Genomic DNA, 18524 nt, shown 5'->3' with positions numbered 1-18524 from the left:
ACACACCATAACATGGAATTTCCAGATTCTAAGAACATGTCTGTAAATGTTTAGCTGATTTACAGTTTTGCAGATTTTACAGATTTGCATGTTTAGCTGATTTTTGTACAACCCCCCCCCCAAAAAACATTCCAAGCTATTAAAATCTTATAGTTAAAAAATGTTCAATTTGTGTCGATTAAGATGAGTTGGACCTGGCAGCCAATTCTAATGACTTGTTTCAGAGAAGTCGAGACCCAGGTGGACTCTGCTCTCATCAAACAAGCTTAAGTGTTTTTGTCAGACAATTGACAAAAAGTTAATTGGTGCAAAAAGTCCCAAAATATTGCATGTACTGAGAAAATGTGTTGGACTTCAACTAGAGAAAGTTTGCATATTCTCAATGCATGTTTACAATGAGACGACTTTTAAGTAGTGCATTGCTTCCAACCTCTATTTCCCATGTAAATTTCAATTGGTTTCTGTACAATTAACCATCAAATGCAAATGTTACCTACGTTCAAAGTCTTTTAATTTCGTACAAGTCCACACTGGCCTTGACCCCTCTCCAACTAGCCTTGAGTTAATAAAGATTTATGTAAAATGAAAATAGTATGAAGGTTATCTACTACAGGAACGTTTTAAATTTTAATAGCACCTCACCTTAACTCCTTGTAGACTACAGATGTCGTTTTACTTCTACCCACTTTTCTCTGAGAGTGGATAATTTTTCACATTTGCTAACCAAATAACTAATTTTAGTTTTATTAAATACCATTATTATTCAATTGAACAATCTGAACTTAGCATCTAGTTGAGGCTGTATTTTGTTTATACAACTGTAAATAAATTCAGATAAGTAGTTTTAAATGAAGAAATATCCCTTTTAACAGATTTCTATTCATTTAGACTTTATTATTGATTTTTTTATATATATCTAGGCAGTCGGTGTGAATCTGATGCAAGTACATTATTTGTCTAATGGCTTGTTCCAGTGAATTAATATGTTTATAATGATAAAATTTAAGGTAGATTTTGAAAGATCCCCCTTCCTCAGATTAAACTTCACTACAAAGGCTACCTATATTTAATTTTCACAACTCGCCTGCAGAGCTCATGAAATGTAATCAGCGTGGTCTAGGCGAGTAGGAACACGTCTAACAAAGAAAAACAAACCACACAAAGACCTCACCGAGCCATGTTGCATGTTTAGAAAAATATGGATGATTTATTTGACCCTACTTTTGACAAGCCTTGAACTCCATACCCGAGAAATTTCAGTCTTCCAACGTCAGTGCACTGCAATCTACATCCAAACATGAATGTGGTACATTTGTTGTTTGCAGCACATTCATTCACTTCTTGTCCAAGCACGTCTGCAAAGAAACACAATAATTATCTTTTCAGATACTTGGTTAAGTGGGTTTCTATCTTGAACTCACAAAACAGTGATGAGTTATAGTTGTTTAGAATCTATTTAAAACAGACAGTCTAATACAAAGTTCATCCAGTACAGACTTCTCCATAATACTGCTTCTAGGATAGCTTATTTACAATTATCTACTGGAAGCAAAAAATGAAAAGAAAAAAACAAACAAAAAAACAAGATTGCCATTGTTTTAAGAACAAAACAAACTAGCCGTCACTATTCGAAGTCAAAGATAAACCAAAACTGAATATTTTCTATTGATTGTGCTTTGTAACCCACAAAACCACTTGATATTCAGAAATGGAACATCTGTCAGAGGCACCAAATACGAGTGTAGATAACATCCATTTCAGTTTCTCTCTTGAGATTCTCTAAAGCTATGAGTTAGATGGGGCGTAAAAATATTCTTTTTATTCCTTTATTTTATTTATTTATATATTTATAAAGATATTACAGGCTCCCTCTTGTTCATCGCCTGTGATGGTGCTGCTTTGCACATCAGAAAGTCACAGAGGAATCACTTTTTTGTCTATAACCATGCAAAGCCCTTAAGATTTGCCAGAAAAGGTCACAGATTGTTGGGACAAAGGGGTCTGATAAAGGCTTAAACAGACACAATCAGTGTTTTCCACTAAAACATACACAGATGCAGGCCGTTAAGACTGTGGACAAATAGGATTATCCAAAAACTGGAAGTTATATTAGGCAGGTTAACTTGACAATGCCCAACCTCACCCCTTCCACAACCCAATCTGGCTTTAAATCTTGCTGGGCATGTTTATGCGGTGTACAGTGTAGTTCTTTGTTCCGGTCTCACAGTAAGCTAGCGGATGATCTTGGTCCTGGAATCTTCAGTTAAGGAAAATGTAGTCACTACGTCCTACTCTACAAGGTGGCAAGTGTAACCATGTTCTGCAATCGACCCCACTGCCTGGTACAGCAGTGATTCTTCTAGCACAGTTTAGGTTTGGGTTGCTGTTACACAGTCACCTCAGTCTTGCTGCCGGTGCGGTAGTGCTGTGGCTGTTGTTGCTGCTGCTGCTGCTGCTGGTGGTGCTGTGGGATATAGTGGAGCTGCTCCACAGTGTGAGTTCGTCTGGAGGCAAACACTTGCCTTTTATTTGCTGTCTGGTTCATGGCTAACGTGTTGGAATGCACGGCCACCCCCGCCCCCGGTGCCCCGCTGCCGCCACCACCACCGGTGCCACTACCACCATTGTTCGAGGCACTGGGATGGGAGTGCATTTTGGTCATCTTGTAGCGATCCATGAGCGGAGTGGCCGGTGTGAACACGTCAGTGTGTGAAATGGCGCGGGAAATTGACTTGTCACTGCCATAGAAGCCGCCAGAAATGCTGCTGACCATGCCACGCTTCAAGGACATCATCAGCTTGTCCGGCGACAGAAGAGGATCTTGGGACAGGAGGCGGTCTTGCGAGTACAAGCGGTCCTGTGAATAGAGGCGCTCTTGAGAGTAATGGCGGTCTTTCGAATACAAGTGCTCCTGGGACAAGAGTCGGTCCTTGGAGTACATGCGATCCTTGGAGTACAGGCGATCTTGCGAGGTGTGACGGTCCTGTGGCAGAAGACGCTCCTGGGAACGAAGACGTTCAGCAGACAGGAGTTGTTCATCTGAGAGGATTCGGCCTCCGTAGGGAGACATGCCCTCAGAAGACATGTTGTAGTCCTGGTGGGGACCACTTTGTGGGACCAGAACGCGGTCTTGGGACATGGCCCTCTGGACACGGCGAGGCCTCTGCCTTTGCTGTGACTGTTGCTGTGAAGACTGCGACTGAGGAGGGGCCTGGGAGATACTGGAAGGTGGGGGCTGGCTTTGGAGTTGCTGCTGCTGCTGTTCCCGATGCTGGAGAGAAAAAAACAGAGAGAGGGTAAATTTACTCACAATCTGAGGCAGTTTAGTTGGAATCTAGTGGATGATCATATATAGCTTTGAAGACATTGAAGTCTGGAGGCTTACAGCCGGCACTTATACTTCACACTTCAGAGAACATGACCTCATTTTAAAGACTGCTCACTCAAATCTAACCCTTGTGCACCCACCTGTTCTTGAGTCATTTTGAGAACATGCAAAGGAAGAGTGCTTCTTGCTGCCAGGTCAGGCAGGTGGCGCTTACGGGTGTAGTAGTCATCAACTTCTTTATCTGCTACAGAGGAAATGATAATTAGGAAAAGAAAAGGAGGCGAGCGATGAAGAGAGAGATCCAGGATGTGAAGGAACAAGAAAACACACAGGAAGATGTTTAAACGGGGAGGGAAAAATTGGATCAAGAGGAAGTGTAGAACATTGCACACATAGCAGAGAGCGATGTTGACAGACCCATCTGTGTTTCACCTTTCCAAGCACATGAAGGGGAATAGAAAGTAGAGGAATTGCATATTACATGCTAGGCACACAACATCCACATATCCTTGCTTCATCGGGAATGCTACGGTCAGCCCTGGCTGTGTAGGGGGGAAACTTTTCAAAGGTCATGTGAAAATCTATAAACAGGAATGCTCATTTCGCAGACATGGAGGGAAACATACAGGCACTTTATACACTCATGCTGGAATGCTACTGGTTCCCAGGCAAAAACAGGTCATCCTTGAGAGCTGCAAGAGGTTTCATATTACGGAGTGGGTGTCAGCAGACAAGAAAACATGCTTTTAGAGGCAGATCAAAGTGACAAGAAGACTTTCGCAGATGATCAGTTGTAGGGAAGAACATAGAATCAAGGTCATGCCACACAACACAATCACATGCATAAAGACTCATCACTAAATTACAAACATGGTGACACACATATACAAAAGTTGGCCCAGACGTCTTGTCAAAGATACACGGAATTGGCGTCCGTGAATGTCGGTGAGTAACTGGTCCGCCGCTGTACTAAATTAGGAATGAGCGCAAGCGGAAATAATGTATGCAGAGCTCCTAAATGACTTGTGTGTGATGCTATCTTCTTCAGTAATGAGTGCAAAAGTGTTCATGCCACCTGTCCATATTTGATTCAGCCAAAATCCCCTTTGGCAAGCCACGGGCGCTCGCTGCAAATCGATTCATTATGAGAGATAATAAAAACAAGATGTTCCTATCTCAAGCATAATAGTCAGCGCGATCTGGGCAGGGCATTGCAAGCTCATCAACCATATTATCACGGAGTGAATTAATAACTTGAGATGTATACTGTCCTACATGGCAACAGTCTAAATGTTTTTTTTCTTCAGTTTGATAGCAATTTGCATTAATAAGCAGAAGCATTATTCTCTTTTATTATCTCAACAATGAAACCGCTGTGCTATCTTCCCTCTCACACAATCCTGCATGATCCGTCAGCATGCCCACAGTAGTTAGGCAACAAAAAGAAACAGCACAGCCTTTTGGCTATTTGCTGCAACAAATAATTTGCTATGGAAGCAGAAAGAAAGTTAGCAAAACTGAAGGACACAGCCTGGGGATATTTGTACTGCTTTGTACACCAGCTCTGTGGTCGGCTTCTGTTGTGACAATTGAATTCATTTGTTTTTGATTTAATGCCCATCAAAAGCTGTTATCTTAATTTTTCCCAAGCATTGTTCACATGAAGGGATAACAACTAGCCCTGCGTGCTGCAGAACCATTTCACATTTTGGCCAGAAACGGTTGCTGGCAAACTTGCCGCCGTGGAGTGAACCCTGACTGGAGGAGCCGTAGATTGTCATCCTTCACTTTGAGCGCATGCCAGCAGTGAAGTTGGGCAGTCTTGATGAGATTACGCAGGCCTCAAGGAATATTTGCGTTTCCCTTAAACAACATCAGGAGAGGAGACCTCATTACGCAGCAGAAATCCAGCGTAGTGCCACTAAATCAATACGAAACCAAGCCGCGTCGGGCCGGGCGCAACACTCCACTTAATGCTGTGCTTCTCTGCTCTGAGAGAATAGGTGGCTGCAGTTGTTAAGAGGAGAGGAGAAAAAGCAACGAATATCAATGACTCATAGTGTCTGTGAAATGACTCCACTGAGTTTCTGATGGATCAGAGCTGAGAAATGAATACCTCAATTAGATTTGAACCTCTCTTGATTCCCCTTTATATTTGCTCAAATTGGAGTATTGTGAATGAGTTCTTTTGCTAGATAACCTCAAAACAGCAGGAAAATCTAATTCTTCTCGCTTCCAGTGAGGAGTCATGGAAGCACACATGATGCGTTTTTGTTTTCTTTCTGTTTTTGGGGAGTGGGGGGGTTATCATGCAGGCACCAGGACCGGGATCCTTCTCTTGCATTAGTGCAGTGAACTTGGACCTACTGAGTTTCTTCAGGGATGAGAACCGGCTTAGGTCGGCCTTGACGGCCGCCTCGTAGGAGGGCGGCAGGTGTGACAGGCTCTGGAAGGAGCGCGAGAAAGACAGGTCGTATGGCTCCGTCTGCGAGGTCAGGATGCCGCTTATCCGATTGTTCTCTGGAGACACATACGTACATATACAGACACAGAAGAAGAAATAATGGGCTTCCCAACCCAAACTCCTTCAAAAGACACCGAGCACGGATGAGACCCCAGGCGATCAGCACAGACGGCCACCTGCTGAAGTGGAGGGAAACAAGAGTAGGCTGATGGAGGAGCTGAAGTCTTAGCTGTACAAATATTTCCTGGGGGTTCTAAAGGTGCTCTGAGAACATCGTCTCATGGAGAAATAATTTATGGTTGAATCAGTTCCTTTTGGTGCAGGTAAACTAAGTTAACAAAAGACACATCTTCACATTTTCTCACATTAAAACCAAAGATTTTAATGTATTTCATTGGGATGTTGCGGGATTGACCAACACAAAGTAGTGTCTTTCACATTAGGAGAATTCTGTCCTTTTATTTCTTTACAAATAAAATCGTCTTCAGACCCCTTTACTTTGATACGCCTATATAAAGTCAGGTGTAAACAGATTTTTTTCGTAAATGGAGTTCGCCTATATGTAAATCATCTGTTCTGTGAAGGCAATTTGTCTGTAAAATGTTGCTATTGGTCTAAAGATCTAAAGACTTTTGAAATGCCAGGTGCATGAACAGTGCAATATAAATAAACCTGCCTTGTCCTCTCTAGCCAGAATAGTAAATTTGCTTACTGCATTCAAGTGTTAAAATTGTCTAGTCAAAGGCTCAGTGGTAAAGCAGGCACAGCATATGCAAAGGCTACAGTCCTCATGCAGTTGTCCCTGGTTCAATTCCCGACCGTAGGCCATTAGCTGCATGTCTTCCCCGTCTCTTTTCTTGTTGCTGTGGAACAAATCCCACTAGTGCTACAAAAACCTTTAAAGCAATAGTCAGTGTTCAGACATGAATCCAATCAAGAATCTGTTTCATTAATTTAGAACGTCTGTTCACAGAAACTCCCTGTCAATCAGACTGAGCTGGAGCATTTACTCATGGGCATCAGTTTTAGTCTGTAGATGTGCAAAGCTAGCCAAGAGATACCCCAACAGAAACGTCTGTCAATCGTCAACTGAGGGAATTTGAACGTGCATGTACTCCACACTGAAGATTTGTATTTGTAGAGAGTTATGAAAATCATTGCTATGCCCCCTTCCACTTTTATTCTCCACTTTGTGTTGGTCCATCTCATAAAATGTCAAGATAAGATACACTGGAGCCAATGGTTTATAATGTTAAGATGTTGGAGTGTTATTGATAGATTTGGAAGCCAGCATCGAAATTAAATGTGTGAAGAAATGAAGAATAAAGCATTTTTACAGTTGGCTGTACTTAATAAATCTTCAAAACCTCCAAACACTCTCCTGGCTGTTGGCTTTGCAAGAGCTCCAATCGTTGTATTCTTTCACAAATCTCGCCTTTGAAGTTCTATTTCTGTCAAAAAAAATCTATATAAAAACGTCAACATCCAAGTACCTGCTTCTCAGAAACAGTTGCGCATCTAAAACTCCAGCTTTCTGTCGGTGGCAGTGGAGCAGTGGGGTGGTTGGGGGGCACTATAGGTGGAAACATCACATAACTGAGCGAGCGTTTGCTGCGGGACTGACTCGACAGGTGAGGCGGTGGTTTGACGTGAGGAAACGGTGCTCTGAGAAGGAAACGAGTGGAAGAAAACAAGACAATACACGGAACGAGCGCTGTGTGCTGGAGAGTGACCCTGCTCATGACAGCATTGTGATGTGATCTGGGACCGGGCGGGGGAGCAATGCCCGGACTGACTGTTGTTGAAGCGACGTGATATGGTTTCAGGAAGACACTCGGGGTGGGTTGCTGCCGAGAGGCATGTCTCAAGGACCTAAATCTTGTGTTATTCTCACTCCACTTTTTTTTCTCTTTTTCTTTTATCTCGCATTCGCACGCATGCATGCGTGCAAGCATCCGGAGTCTGTCCCATTTACCTCCGTCTTCCTCACTCTGTCAATCTTATCTATCCCGCCATGCTGCCACCCACTTTTCTCCGATTCTTAATTCTTTCTTGTCCATCCAGTATTCCCTTCTCCCTCATTTTCTCTCTGGCTGCTTCTCTATCTCACTTCCCCTGTGAGCCTTGAGTCTGTCACAGTGCAGAGCAGCAGCATGGGTGCGGCTTTAAAGCAGCCTCCATTGAACAGATAAAAAATAAAAAATGGGGCTTTAGTAAATTTCTGCAAGATGGAGAACATGAGGCTAAAATGCAGCAAAAATGTAGATGAGACCATCTGAAAGGGACAAAAAAAAAAAAAGTTGGCTAATATAAGAAGGAGAGAAAACTGGACGGGAAGCTGGACAAAGTAGGGAAGCTGGACAAAGTAGGGAAGCTGGACAAAGTAGGGCAGAGGGGCGTCGAACAACTGCTGGGGGTCCCGGGAGCTGCAGGGAATGGGGACTGAAGGATGTGAATGATTTGTAAGTGGAGTGTTCGGCAATCCTGCATCAACAAGGAAGAACCGACTCAGAATGTGGCATGCTGTTAGCGTTCAATAGAGCAAACACGTTTTTACCCCTTCATCAAGACGGACACTACAACCACACAGACCTGGCTCAAATAGTCCCAGGCTTCTGGGAATGATCAATTTCACACAAAGCTTTACACCATAGAACTTGAGATTATATGTTACTGCCAACAAATTCAATGGAAATGTAGAAAAAAAAAATGTTGAGTGTGAATACTGTGGAGAGAAACCTGTATGATGGCTGAACGTGAGACTGGTCACCTGGAAGTGGTTGCCTGAGATCCTGGAGTCTCTAAGCAGAGAAACTGAATCAGGGTAAAAAGAAAATAACAAATTATTATATTGTTTATGTTGCTTAAACTGTTTGAGTAAGAGCGATGAGCTTGATGATATAAAAATTTGGCTTGTGCATTGAAGTTGCAACGAATTTTAATTCGATTAGTGTTGCATCACTCCATTCAGTTAGTCACTGTGATGACTAGTCACCAGACCATTAACAATCAATTGTCCATAAACATTTATTGAATTATTTATTTCTGATTCAGTAAATGATTTAGAATATTGTTTTCCCTTCTGCTTTGCTTTGTGAACTGCATGTTTGAACGGAGATTGTAGCAACTGTTGTTTTTAGCTTTTAAAGCTAATTTGGCTAATTTGATATTGATATCACCATTACTAACCATTACCAGTAATGGTGATGGTCATGGCAACTATCACTAATCCTTTTACTAGTTAGTGACCATTAAGTTTTCTTTGCTCCTTTTTACTATTTTTCTGTAATTTATTTGCATTCCTTGAATGTTGCTAGCCTTGCTATAAAGAGTTTCTTGAAAATTGGAAGTTGAGGTATTTTTGTTAATAAATTTTCATCGTTAGGAGAAAAGCTGTTTGCTTTTATTTATTCTGTTTATGTTTATGGCTTTCTGTTTGAGAGCCGTGACGCAAAAATTCACCCCTTTAGCTGTTGTATAAAACCACACCTCACCAGATGGGCATTGATAAAACAATAATTGACTGTTTGGCTAATAATGGTTAATACAGAGGTGTCCTGAGTCGATGAGATCTAAATTACCAGCTTTATTAACATTTTCCCTTGGTCCTTATTAATAGATATTAACCAAACCTATTGTCAGAGAACATCAGTTTCACACATGACTACTGCAGTGTTTAACTTGCATTGGGTTTTAGGTTAGGAGTAAACCATCTAATTAATCGTCATTATTATCTTTTGACTTTTTTAAAAAGTCATTATGAGAAGTTAGTGGATTGGAATAAATATATATTTATTTCCACTCTGGGTCTCTTACTTTAAAACAAAACAGTCATGATGCAGAAACTAACAATAGTCAATATCGTCACAGCGGTTCCTGCTGTTTTTGGCCGAGTTATATGTTTTTTCTTAGCGTAAATATGGAACTGTAGTATTTTGGCCTGCTGTGGCTTTGTCCACAAAAATGACAAACTCAGTGGCAGAATTTGTTGGCAGTAAGAAAGATTTAAGTCGCAACTTAAAACCTCGGTTTGGGTTGCGCATTTGCAATCGCGTGAAATCTAATAGTAGTTTGAACCCAGTATTTGAAACCACATGGCAAACCCTGAAAGTTTCCCGTCGGAGCGGGACCAAACGGGCTTTCAAATCTACTTAAATCAGGTCTGAAAAAAAAAAAAAAAAAAAAACACACCAGCCGATGTGGAAGAAAGGAGGACAGAAACGTGAGGGTGGGTTTGTGGAGGATGTACAGTATGCGTGATCAAATGGCGTGAAGAAACACTTATATCAAATCAAATATGTATGCATGACTTACCACGTCTCAATGATCGGTGAGCTACCAAACCCAAGTAAAAACAACAACAACAACAAAAAAAACAACAGTAGTGTTTTCAGAAACATGTCAATGGCAAGAGGGGGCAGAAAACATACCGCACACAAACCTTCTCCACATTCAGCATGACCAGTGCAGAAAATCCTCCCACAAACAATTATTCTGATGAATTCAGCCTTCGCCTCCGGAGGCTCCGGTTCCGGAGTCTGTGCCTGATTTGCCATTTTGTGCGTGTGATGTAGAGCAGCGTGCTCCGGGTGTGTCAGTAGTGGGCCGCAGAGAGGCTCGGAACATTGGGTTTTATCTGGGAAACACACTGCATGCTGAAATGCGAAAGGACTTTAGCCAGACTGTGATCAAAGTGGCTGTGTTAGATATGTTGTTGAAATGGATTTTTCATGTTTCCCACAGATCTCCAGGCATTTGTTCCCAGTGTGTGGCTTGCTTATCTGGGTAAGTGTGTCTACACCATATGGTCAATTATGTCCACAAAAGGAAAGAGCTGCTCTGACTGCAAGACGTCGGACTCGTTTCCTGCATACTTGAAATATTTTTTCCTGTTTTCTACTTTCAATGAAATGTATAAGAAGAAAATGAAACAAACCAAATCTAAATGGCGGGGTTTGTGTTCAGATCGATGGCTCTTTGCTGTTCGTTCTGGGATTTTCTGCTACGTCTTTGTACGTGGGAGTCTGCAACCCCGGACCAGCCTCGGCAACCCTCACAAGAACAATTTAGACTTGACAGCTGAATGACAGAAATAATAACAAAAAATTATTTGTAGTGTTGCTTCTCTTGGGCGCTATCGAGTTTTGGTGATAACTTTTGTTACTTGGGATCCCAGAAAAAAATTCTGAGTTAATATAAAAAACATTACTGAAATAAATTAATAATGAAATTTCACATAAGCTATAAAATGCTTAGATACTTTTTTTTTCTTAACATGGCAACTCTAAATAAGTGTTGGCTTATATGTATCTCAACTCCTGATGTCCTTTAGGATGGACATTCAACTTTGAAAAAAATCCTGCAGTTTGACAATATTTCCAAAATAACTTCAAATACTATCACTGGAAATATTGGAAATGTTTATACTGAGAGCAATTTTATTAGCCTCCCATGAACTTAAATTTATATTTTTGAAACAAAATAGACACTCGCCACTCCCCTTCTCTAGTTTCAGAGCAATGCTTGTCTTGTCTAACGTGTGACGCTCACCCATACCCAAGTTCAGATTTAGAACTTCATTGCCATAGGTCAATAATAAACTGGTCAGTGAATCATTGAAATGACTAAAGTCCTATTTTTGTATTTGCTTAAACCCAGAAATCCATCATGTCCATTCCAGTGGACGTGAGGTCTGATGGGGTTTTAAGGCGAGTTTTTATCTGACAAAACAATATATAGGCACACAATTATTATCTTGAAAGTTCTAATCATGTATTTCTGTGACTCTCTAGAGCAGGGGTGGGCAATCCTGGTCCTCGAGGGCCGGTGTCCTGCAACTCTTAGATGTCTTCCTGGTCCAACACACTTGAATCCAACAGCTGAATCACCTCCTAGTGCAGTCAAGTTCTCCAGAGTCCTGCTAATGACTGTATTATTTGACTCAGGTGTGTTGAAGTAGAGATGCATCTAAAAGTTGCAGGAGACCGGCCCTCAAGGTCTGGAGTTGCCCACCCCTGCTTTAGACCAGCGTTTCCCAACCCTGGTCCTCAAGGCAGACTGTCCTACATGTTTTAGAGGTTTCCCTGCTTTAATGTTTCTGATTCAACTGATTGCAGTTCAACAAACGCCTGTTAATCTGTCATCAATTGAAATCAGCTGGACTGAAGCAAGGAAATACCTAAAACATGCAGGACAGTGAGGAGCAGGGTTGGGAAACACAGCTCTATAGTCTAGAGGGCCACATAAAACCTTATGGCGGGCTGAATTTGCCCCCCGGGGCCTTGAGTTTGACAAATGTGATCTATAGGCTAAATCTGTGCGAAATATGACTAATAATTGTCCTGACAACTGATTCTCCCACCTGAGCTGTAGGTTTCTGCTGCTCCTCCAGAGTTACTTTCTTAGCTTTCTGGTGGTTTCTCTGGCCATGATTTTTTTCCTGGTTTTCCCAGTAAAGTTTAATTTTTATAACGTTTCCCAGTGGTAGGTGTCTTAAAGCTTGGCTAATTCCTTCATAACCAAGCCCTGCTTTCTGCCTGACCTGTCTGCTGCGTTCCTTGGTCTTCATAATCCTGTTTGCAATATTCTCCAGCAAATTTCTGAAGCCTTTACTGCACAGCTGCATTCATACTGCGATTTAATGACCCACAGGTGGGCTCTACTGCTCATTATGAACCAGTTTTCCCATATGTCTGCTTCATAAAACCCCAATAAAATATGTCGCAGCTTGCCACTGTAATGTGACAAAAAGCTGGAAAAACCCCAAGAGATATGAATACTTTTGCAAGGCACTGCACACGGAGCGAAACTGAGAGAGAGGAGCGCGTCATCGGGTTTCCCCGCCCGTCTTTTTCCAAGAGCCGCCTCTCGAACACAGAGCTGAGCCAAGAAGTCACTTCAGTCACTTTTTCTTACCATTCTTAGGTGTGCGTGTGGGGCTACCTAGAGCCACATGGTTATAGCTGTGCTGATGGGTACCTGCAATGACAAAAAGCAGTGAAAGATCTGTTGAATGTCCAAGAGGAGCTCCAGGTGTCAGAGTGCAAATACAGTGGTGTGAAGGAGAGGCATTTAAAGGGATAGTCCACTGCTTTCAATGGCGTCTATGGTTTTTTTGAGGGCGAAAAACCATAGACTCTGTATTCGACTTGTGATCAGAAGGTTGTAGGTTCGAATCCAACTGCCCCCTGCCACATGTCGATGTGCCCCTGGGCAAGGCACCTAACCCCAAATTGCCTACTGATCTGCATATCAGTGTATAATTGTGTGGTCAAAATGATTGGAAAAGCACTATATAAGTTGAGTTACCATTTGAGTTGGATGCAAAATTATGACTTTTTTTTTTTTAAGTAGGTGAAATATCCCTTTACTTATTTATTAATTTTTTTACTAAATTAGCACAGTGGACATGAAGACAGGAGGAGAGTGAGAATTGAAGCCTGCTTAGACTTCAGCTCTACCCAAAAAAACTGTTTACATCAAATAGCATCCAGAGAAGAAGAGCCAACAGCAAATACATTAGAGAAGCAAAAAAAAATAAATAAAACAAATAAAAACATAAAGCAGGGTCAGTATGCAATATTTATTACATCCTGTCCTGGAACACACAGGCAAATTGTATTATTTAAGAGTAAGTCATACACAGCGACCACTTGAATCGATGCGGTCCTATTAAAAACGATAATATATATGCAGAGCAGCCGGCACAAGAAGCTGCTGGAAGATTAATGAAGCAGGAATACTTGCTGACCAGTCCGTGTTCTATATGTTTCGGCTACTACTGAGGAACACACAGGCATTTACTGCAACTTCACATTCCATAAGCAACATCCATTTTGAGGTAACCCGGTTCGAATCCATCTCAGGCCAAAATAAATAAATACATCTTCCAGAAAAATAAAAAATTAAAATGGCAGCCCCATTTCTAAACTACCTTTCTTCCCCGGGGCTTTAGAAGAAGTGGGGGCGGAGAAACGCGTTCCTTCAGTTCCGACGGCTTGTGGCCAGATCCAGTCCACAGAAACACATTTGCTTAGTTATTGTGAGTGCTGTGTTGATGTTACAGCTCTGGTTTAACTTGCTCCCACCTCGGTTTTTAATGCCACATTTCTCATTTAGTGGGGATTTCATGAGCTGCTTTAGACTAGATAAAATGATTTCATCAGTTGAAAATTCAAATAGCAAACATTTCTTAATTAATAGAAAGAGCCACCTTTATTTAAAGTATAAAAACATTGGGTGTTATTTCTCCTGATAACTAGGCTACTAACTGGCCAGTAAGACTCCACTGTTCAGCCAAGCCTGAGAAAATTTTGTCTTGACTTTGGCCAAGTCACTAAACTCCTGATCTAAAACTTTTTCTTACCCAAGAATCATTTTTAAATCATCTCCGATACCAAATCCTGAACCATAGATAATTATATGTGTTTTTAAATCCTCTCATTTAGATAATTGGAATGCTCCTTTTTACTTGTGTTAACAGCAGAAAAGCCTTTGATCTTCTCCAGATAGTGCAACGCAGCTCAAGGCGCTTCTGCAAAGTGCAATTGTCTAACACGGTTTGGCCGTGAATTCATCTAAAATTCAAACCGTTTTACTTTTTATTCCAACAAGTAGAGATAATAATAGGTAGTGGCCGTGGTACGTTCAAAAAAAAAAAAAAGCCCGAAATAGAAACATCGGCCGCGTGCATGTAACACCGCAGTGACATTCAAAAGCTTCAGCAACAAAAACCAGTGAAATAATGCGGCAGATAAAGGAGAAACATAAAACATAGAAGCACTGCGTGGAGCCCAGCAGCCCTCCAAAGTGACATCTTTTCGAATTTTTATGACAGAAGGCTATTTTCAACACAGGCTGTCACTATCACACCATCAGGCTTCGTGCGGTAACCTTGTGAGCCGCATTGTTCTGTTATGTATTGTGATGGAAATACGCGGCAAGCTTGGACTCACAGAATCACACTTACGAAGTCAGAAGGAATGATTGAGGAAATTTCATTTAACACGACAGCTTCCTCCGCCCCGGAGGCAGCAGGCTCACGCACAGAAGTACACAGACCTTTAACACACCCAGGAATGGTTTACCATCCTGGAGCTGCTACAGAATCCCTTTCGCAAGACTACACATAAAACAGTTTGCGCATTTTCTCCCAGAATAAACTAATCTTACTTGTTTTTAGGTGCATCAATGCTCCTGAGTGTTGACAATGCTGATCTGAGAAAGGTTTCTGACATAGCTGGGTAGTCCTGCCGCAACAACTTTTTTTTCCCTACACGCTTTGAATGGCTCACTAAAAGAAAAGAAGTCAAACCCAAATCACCAGCACACATCTAACAAGTTAACACGCGGCTCTGATTCTGTTTTGGTTTGGGCTTGACATGACTGTTGGCATCTGTATCTAGCCTCTGGAGTCCACCAGATCATTTTCGTGAACAATGCATCTACGATAAAACTGACTAGCAAACTCTCACTTTCACAACATAACAGTAAAAGAAGCCTTAAGGTGTACTTTCTGGGGTTATTGTTATCCCCCTATGTTTCCACTACATTTATCAGGGTAAAAACAGATGACCAGGGTAACAAAAGTAAACATTTCCCCCTAAATATCTTGGATAACATTTGGTTAAAACTTTAGGTCATAATACCAACCATTGGTGTCGTCCTTATATTCTCCAAAACACTTTACAATACAATCAGTCACCCATTCATGCACACATTCACACACAGATAGTGGAAAACTACGTTGTATCCAAGGACACACTAACTGTTTCAATTAACTGTTTTTCATGCGTATTTGGAAGCATTTCAAAAGTAAAAATGGCATAATTCATCAATTTTGCAAAAAATGTTTTTATGCCCGCTTGAGGTAAGTTTTGGCTTTTCTAAAAAAAAAAAATAATTAAAATGTGTTAAAATATAGATGGAAACACATTTCTCAAGTTATGGCAAAGTTAACACCCCCATCCTCTCGTGGTTTCTGTGCCTTACCAGAGGCACAAACCATTAACTTGGAGGAGTGGCGTCTCTCCATTTTTCTGTGACGTATGGGCCATGCTAGTTTGCAACTTCTAGCTCTTGCATATTACAGCAGTATTACACAGCTACACATAGCTTATTGAATTATGCTGGCTTGGCTGAGTCCCCCGAAACCAGGAGACAGAAATGTGACAAATTCCACTGAACGCTGGATCTCATCGTCCAAACATCCCTTCTGTGTCCGTACCATACAACTGCTCAAGTATTTTATCACAGCTTCAGTAGGATAGGTTGTTCTAAACTCAAATTACAGTGGATATGTAAAAAAGAAGTCATTTTCTACATCAACTTCATCCGTCTAATGAGAAGCTAAAATATACGTGGAAGATGGAGGACGCCTCAGACAGACCGCCAGTCTATTAGTGGGCAACAGAAAGACACACACGCCCACACACCCCAAAAAACTATCCACAACCAAGATCTTTGATACGGCTCAGGGAATACAATTTCCTGCTAACGTTTCCGCCAGATGATGCTAAAGAAATCTCCTGACTACTTTAGATTTGAAGGCGTTCGGCGATAACGAGCGGCGACATTTATTTTTGCGTGTGGGGTTGTGTGTGTGTGTGTGTGTGTGTTACCTTCCGCCTCAATCGGGAGAGTGGTTTTAATTTCAAGCCACAGAATCAAGAGTTTCAGCCAATCATCCACCCTCCCACTGGGTAAGGAGTGTTTTGCAGATGACAGGAGACGTGATGCAGTGTCGCGGCGCTCGGCTGGGCACTGCACTGTGGAGGTGCTTTAGTTGAAAGATGGGACCTTTACTGAGCCCCTTGTACTGGGAAAGATGATGAATGACAGCCATTCTCAACTGTGTGTGTGTGTGTGTGTGTGTACACGTATATGTGGCTTTTGCGTGTCACGTGTAAGGAGGAGGCGGCAATAGACGGAGGCTACGACATAGTAATGCCGTCGCGACACGTTCTTATGCTGTCTGCTGCTGTGCCTGTTTAAAAATGCATTAGAGCCAACTGGTGAAACATCAATTTACATCTGTCACAGAAGTGAAGGAGGAGAGCGAGGCTCACATCACAGCTCTCGATATTTGCTCAGGCTATGAAGATAGATGGCATGTGTCTTGTCTGTGTTCCTCCTTTCTCTTTACTCATATCTCTGCTTAACAGCGACTCTCACTACAAATATTGCTCAAACGGCGGTAAATCCACACACATCCGAGGCCCTCTCTGACGAACATATTAAACGGTACTCATCGTGATAAAAAAATGTCTGCCCGTTTACTGTCAGAACTGGAGGAATCCAAGCTGCGGTCGGAGATTTGGAAGCGATAGTCGCTGCTTATGGATGGGCAGTGTTGGTGTTTTCAAAACGTGTCGGGAAAACAGCTTTTTTATATTTCCTGGAGTTACAAAATTAGTTTGATTATTTGAGTCTGACAGAGAGACGAAAACAAAACAATACTTTCTGACCGTACTTAAGTGTCGAGCTTTTTAGCTGCATTGTCCATTAGTGTGTCCATTAGTTTAGCCAAATAATCCACCTCTCACCGGTGAGAGTTGGAGAATCAGTCGAATCCAACACAGACTTTGGGTAACTTGCGAACTGACTCGTCTACCTGTCTCTCTGCAGAGATGCTTTTCCCCTCTGGGTATCGCAACAACTTGGTTGATTTCCAGAAAATGTCACTTTAACCACAATAATAATAATAATCATGATGGACATTTAATTCCACATTCAATCTGTGAATCCAAGCGCTATCCTGTCTTAAACAGGAGAAACATTCACATGTCAGATACTTAGCAAGGCCGCAGACTCCTTATGTTATGAGGTTCCAATAGAACCTGCATGAGGAGTTTGCTTTGACGAATCCTACAATCCCGCAAAACCATTTGACGTGGACGGCTCGCAGCCAAGGTGTGTGTGGTTTGTTTTAATGTTAACGTTTTAAAAAGAAGAAATAAAAGTAGTGGAGTGGCGCAGTACTGTTTTCCTGTTTGGGCTTCAGATTGTTGGAATACATCAGATAATAATACCATCAGAACTAAGAAACATTACATCACTGAACTCTTTCAGGAAAACACTTAATGGTTTCTAGGTAATCAAAACTGTACTCATGTCTTGAATCATTTTAAAATGATCTGATATGTTTTCACCTTTTCTTATGGATGTGACTTGTTTTTACGGTAAATTACAGCAGCTATACACTGAAATCTGTCATAAACCATAAGTCATGTACGTTGTTAATCTCTTCCATCAACCTGCTAGAGGAGTACTGATGAAAATTTGCTTCTTTGGCTAAATCTGGCATATTTCTGTGATGTATAGTCATGGTTCCCTTTATGAAATTATTAAAATCCACAAAAAACAATCCAACATCCATTAAACTTACTAAATTAGCTCTAATAAGATGTTGTGCTAAACTCCTGGGCTGAATCCCACTCTGGGATCTTTTTACATAGACTTTGAGTGTTTCCCCATCCATACGTGGGTTCTCCCCGGGTACTCTGGCCTCCTTTCACAGTCAATAAACACCAGTGTTGGCTTAAATTATCTCTTTTAAATTGCCCTTAGGTGTGTGTGTGTGTGTGTGTGTGTGTGTGTGTGTGTGTGTGTGTGTGTGTGTGTGTGTGTGTGTGTGTGTGTGTGTGTGTGTGTGTGTGTGTGTGTGTGTGTGTGTGTGAATGGTTGTCTGTCCTGTGTGTCTCAGTGATGGACTGGCAACCAGTTCAGGGCGCA

At 41.7% G+C, this 18524-nt stretch overlaps 1 protein-coding gene across 12 annotated transcripts in view; it reads right to left on the bottom strand.

The window, feature by feature from the left end:
- Positions 1–1180: 1180 nt before the first annotated feature.
- Positions 1181–18524, bottom strand: part of LOC102234723 (protein shisa-6 homolog) — a 95513-nt gene continuing 78169 nt past the window's right edge. For 2 of the 12 annotated variants that reach the window (XM_023340813.1, XM_023340816.1), the window contains 5 exons: positions 12708–12770; positions 10107–10127; positions 5696–5848; positions 3469–3572; positions 1181–3271 (listed from right to left, as the gene is read on the bottom strand). In XM_023340813.1, coding sequence (XP_023196581.1) covers positions 2387–3271; positions 3469–3572; positions 5696–5848; positions 10107–10127; positions 12708–12770 — 1226 coding nt within the window. In that variant the 3' untranslated portion in view covers positions 1181–2386. The remainder of the gene's footprint in view (positions 3272–3468; positions 3573–5695; positions 5849–10106; positions 10128–12707; positions 12771–18524) is intronic. The other 10 variants (XM_023340815.1, XM_023340817.1, XM_023340819.1 and 7 more) reach the window with 7 other exon arrangements.

This window comes from Xiphophorus maculatus, chromosome 10 (assembly GCF_002775205.1).
Source record: "Xiphophorus maculatus strain JP 163 A chromosome 10, X_maculatus-5.0-male, whole genome shotgun sequence".
In the NCBI taxonomy this organism is placed as follows: domain Eukaryota; kingdom Metazoa; phylum Chordata; class Actinopteri; order Cyprinodontiformes; family Poeciliidae; genus Xiphophorus; species Xiphophorus maculatus.
This window is presented reverse-complemented; position numbering and strand designations above follow the sequence as displayed.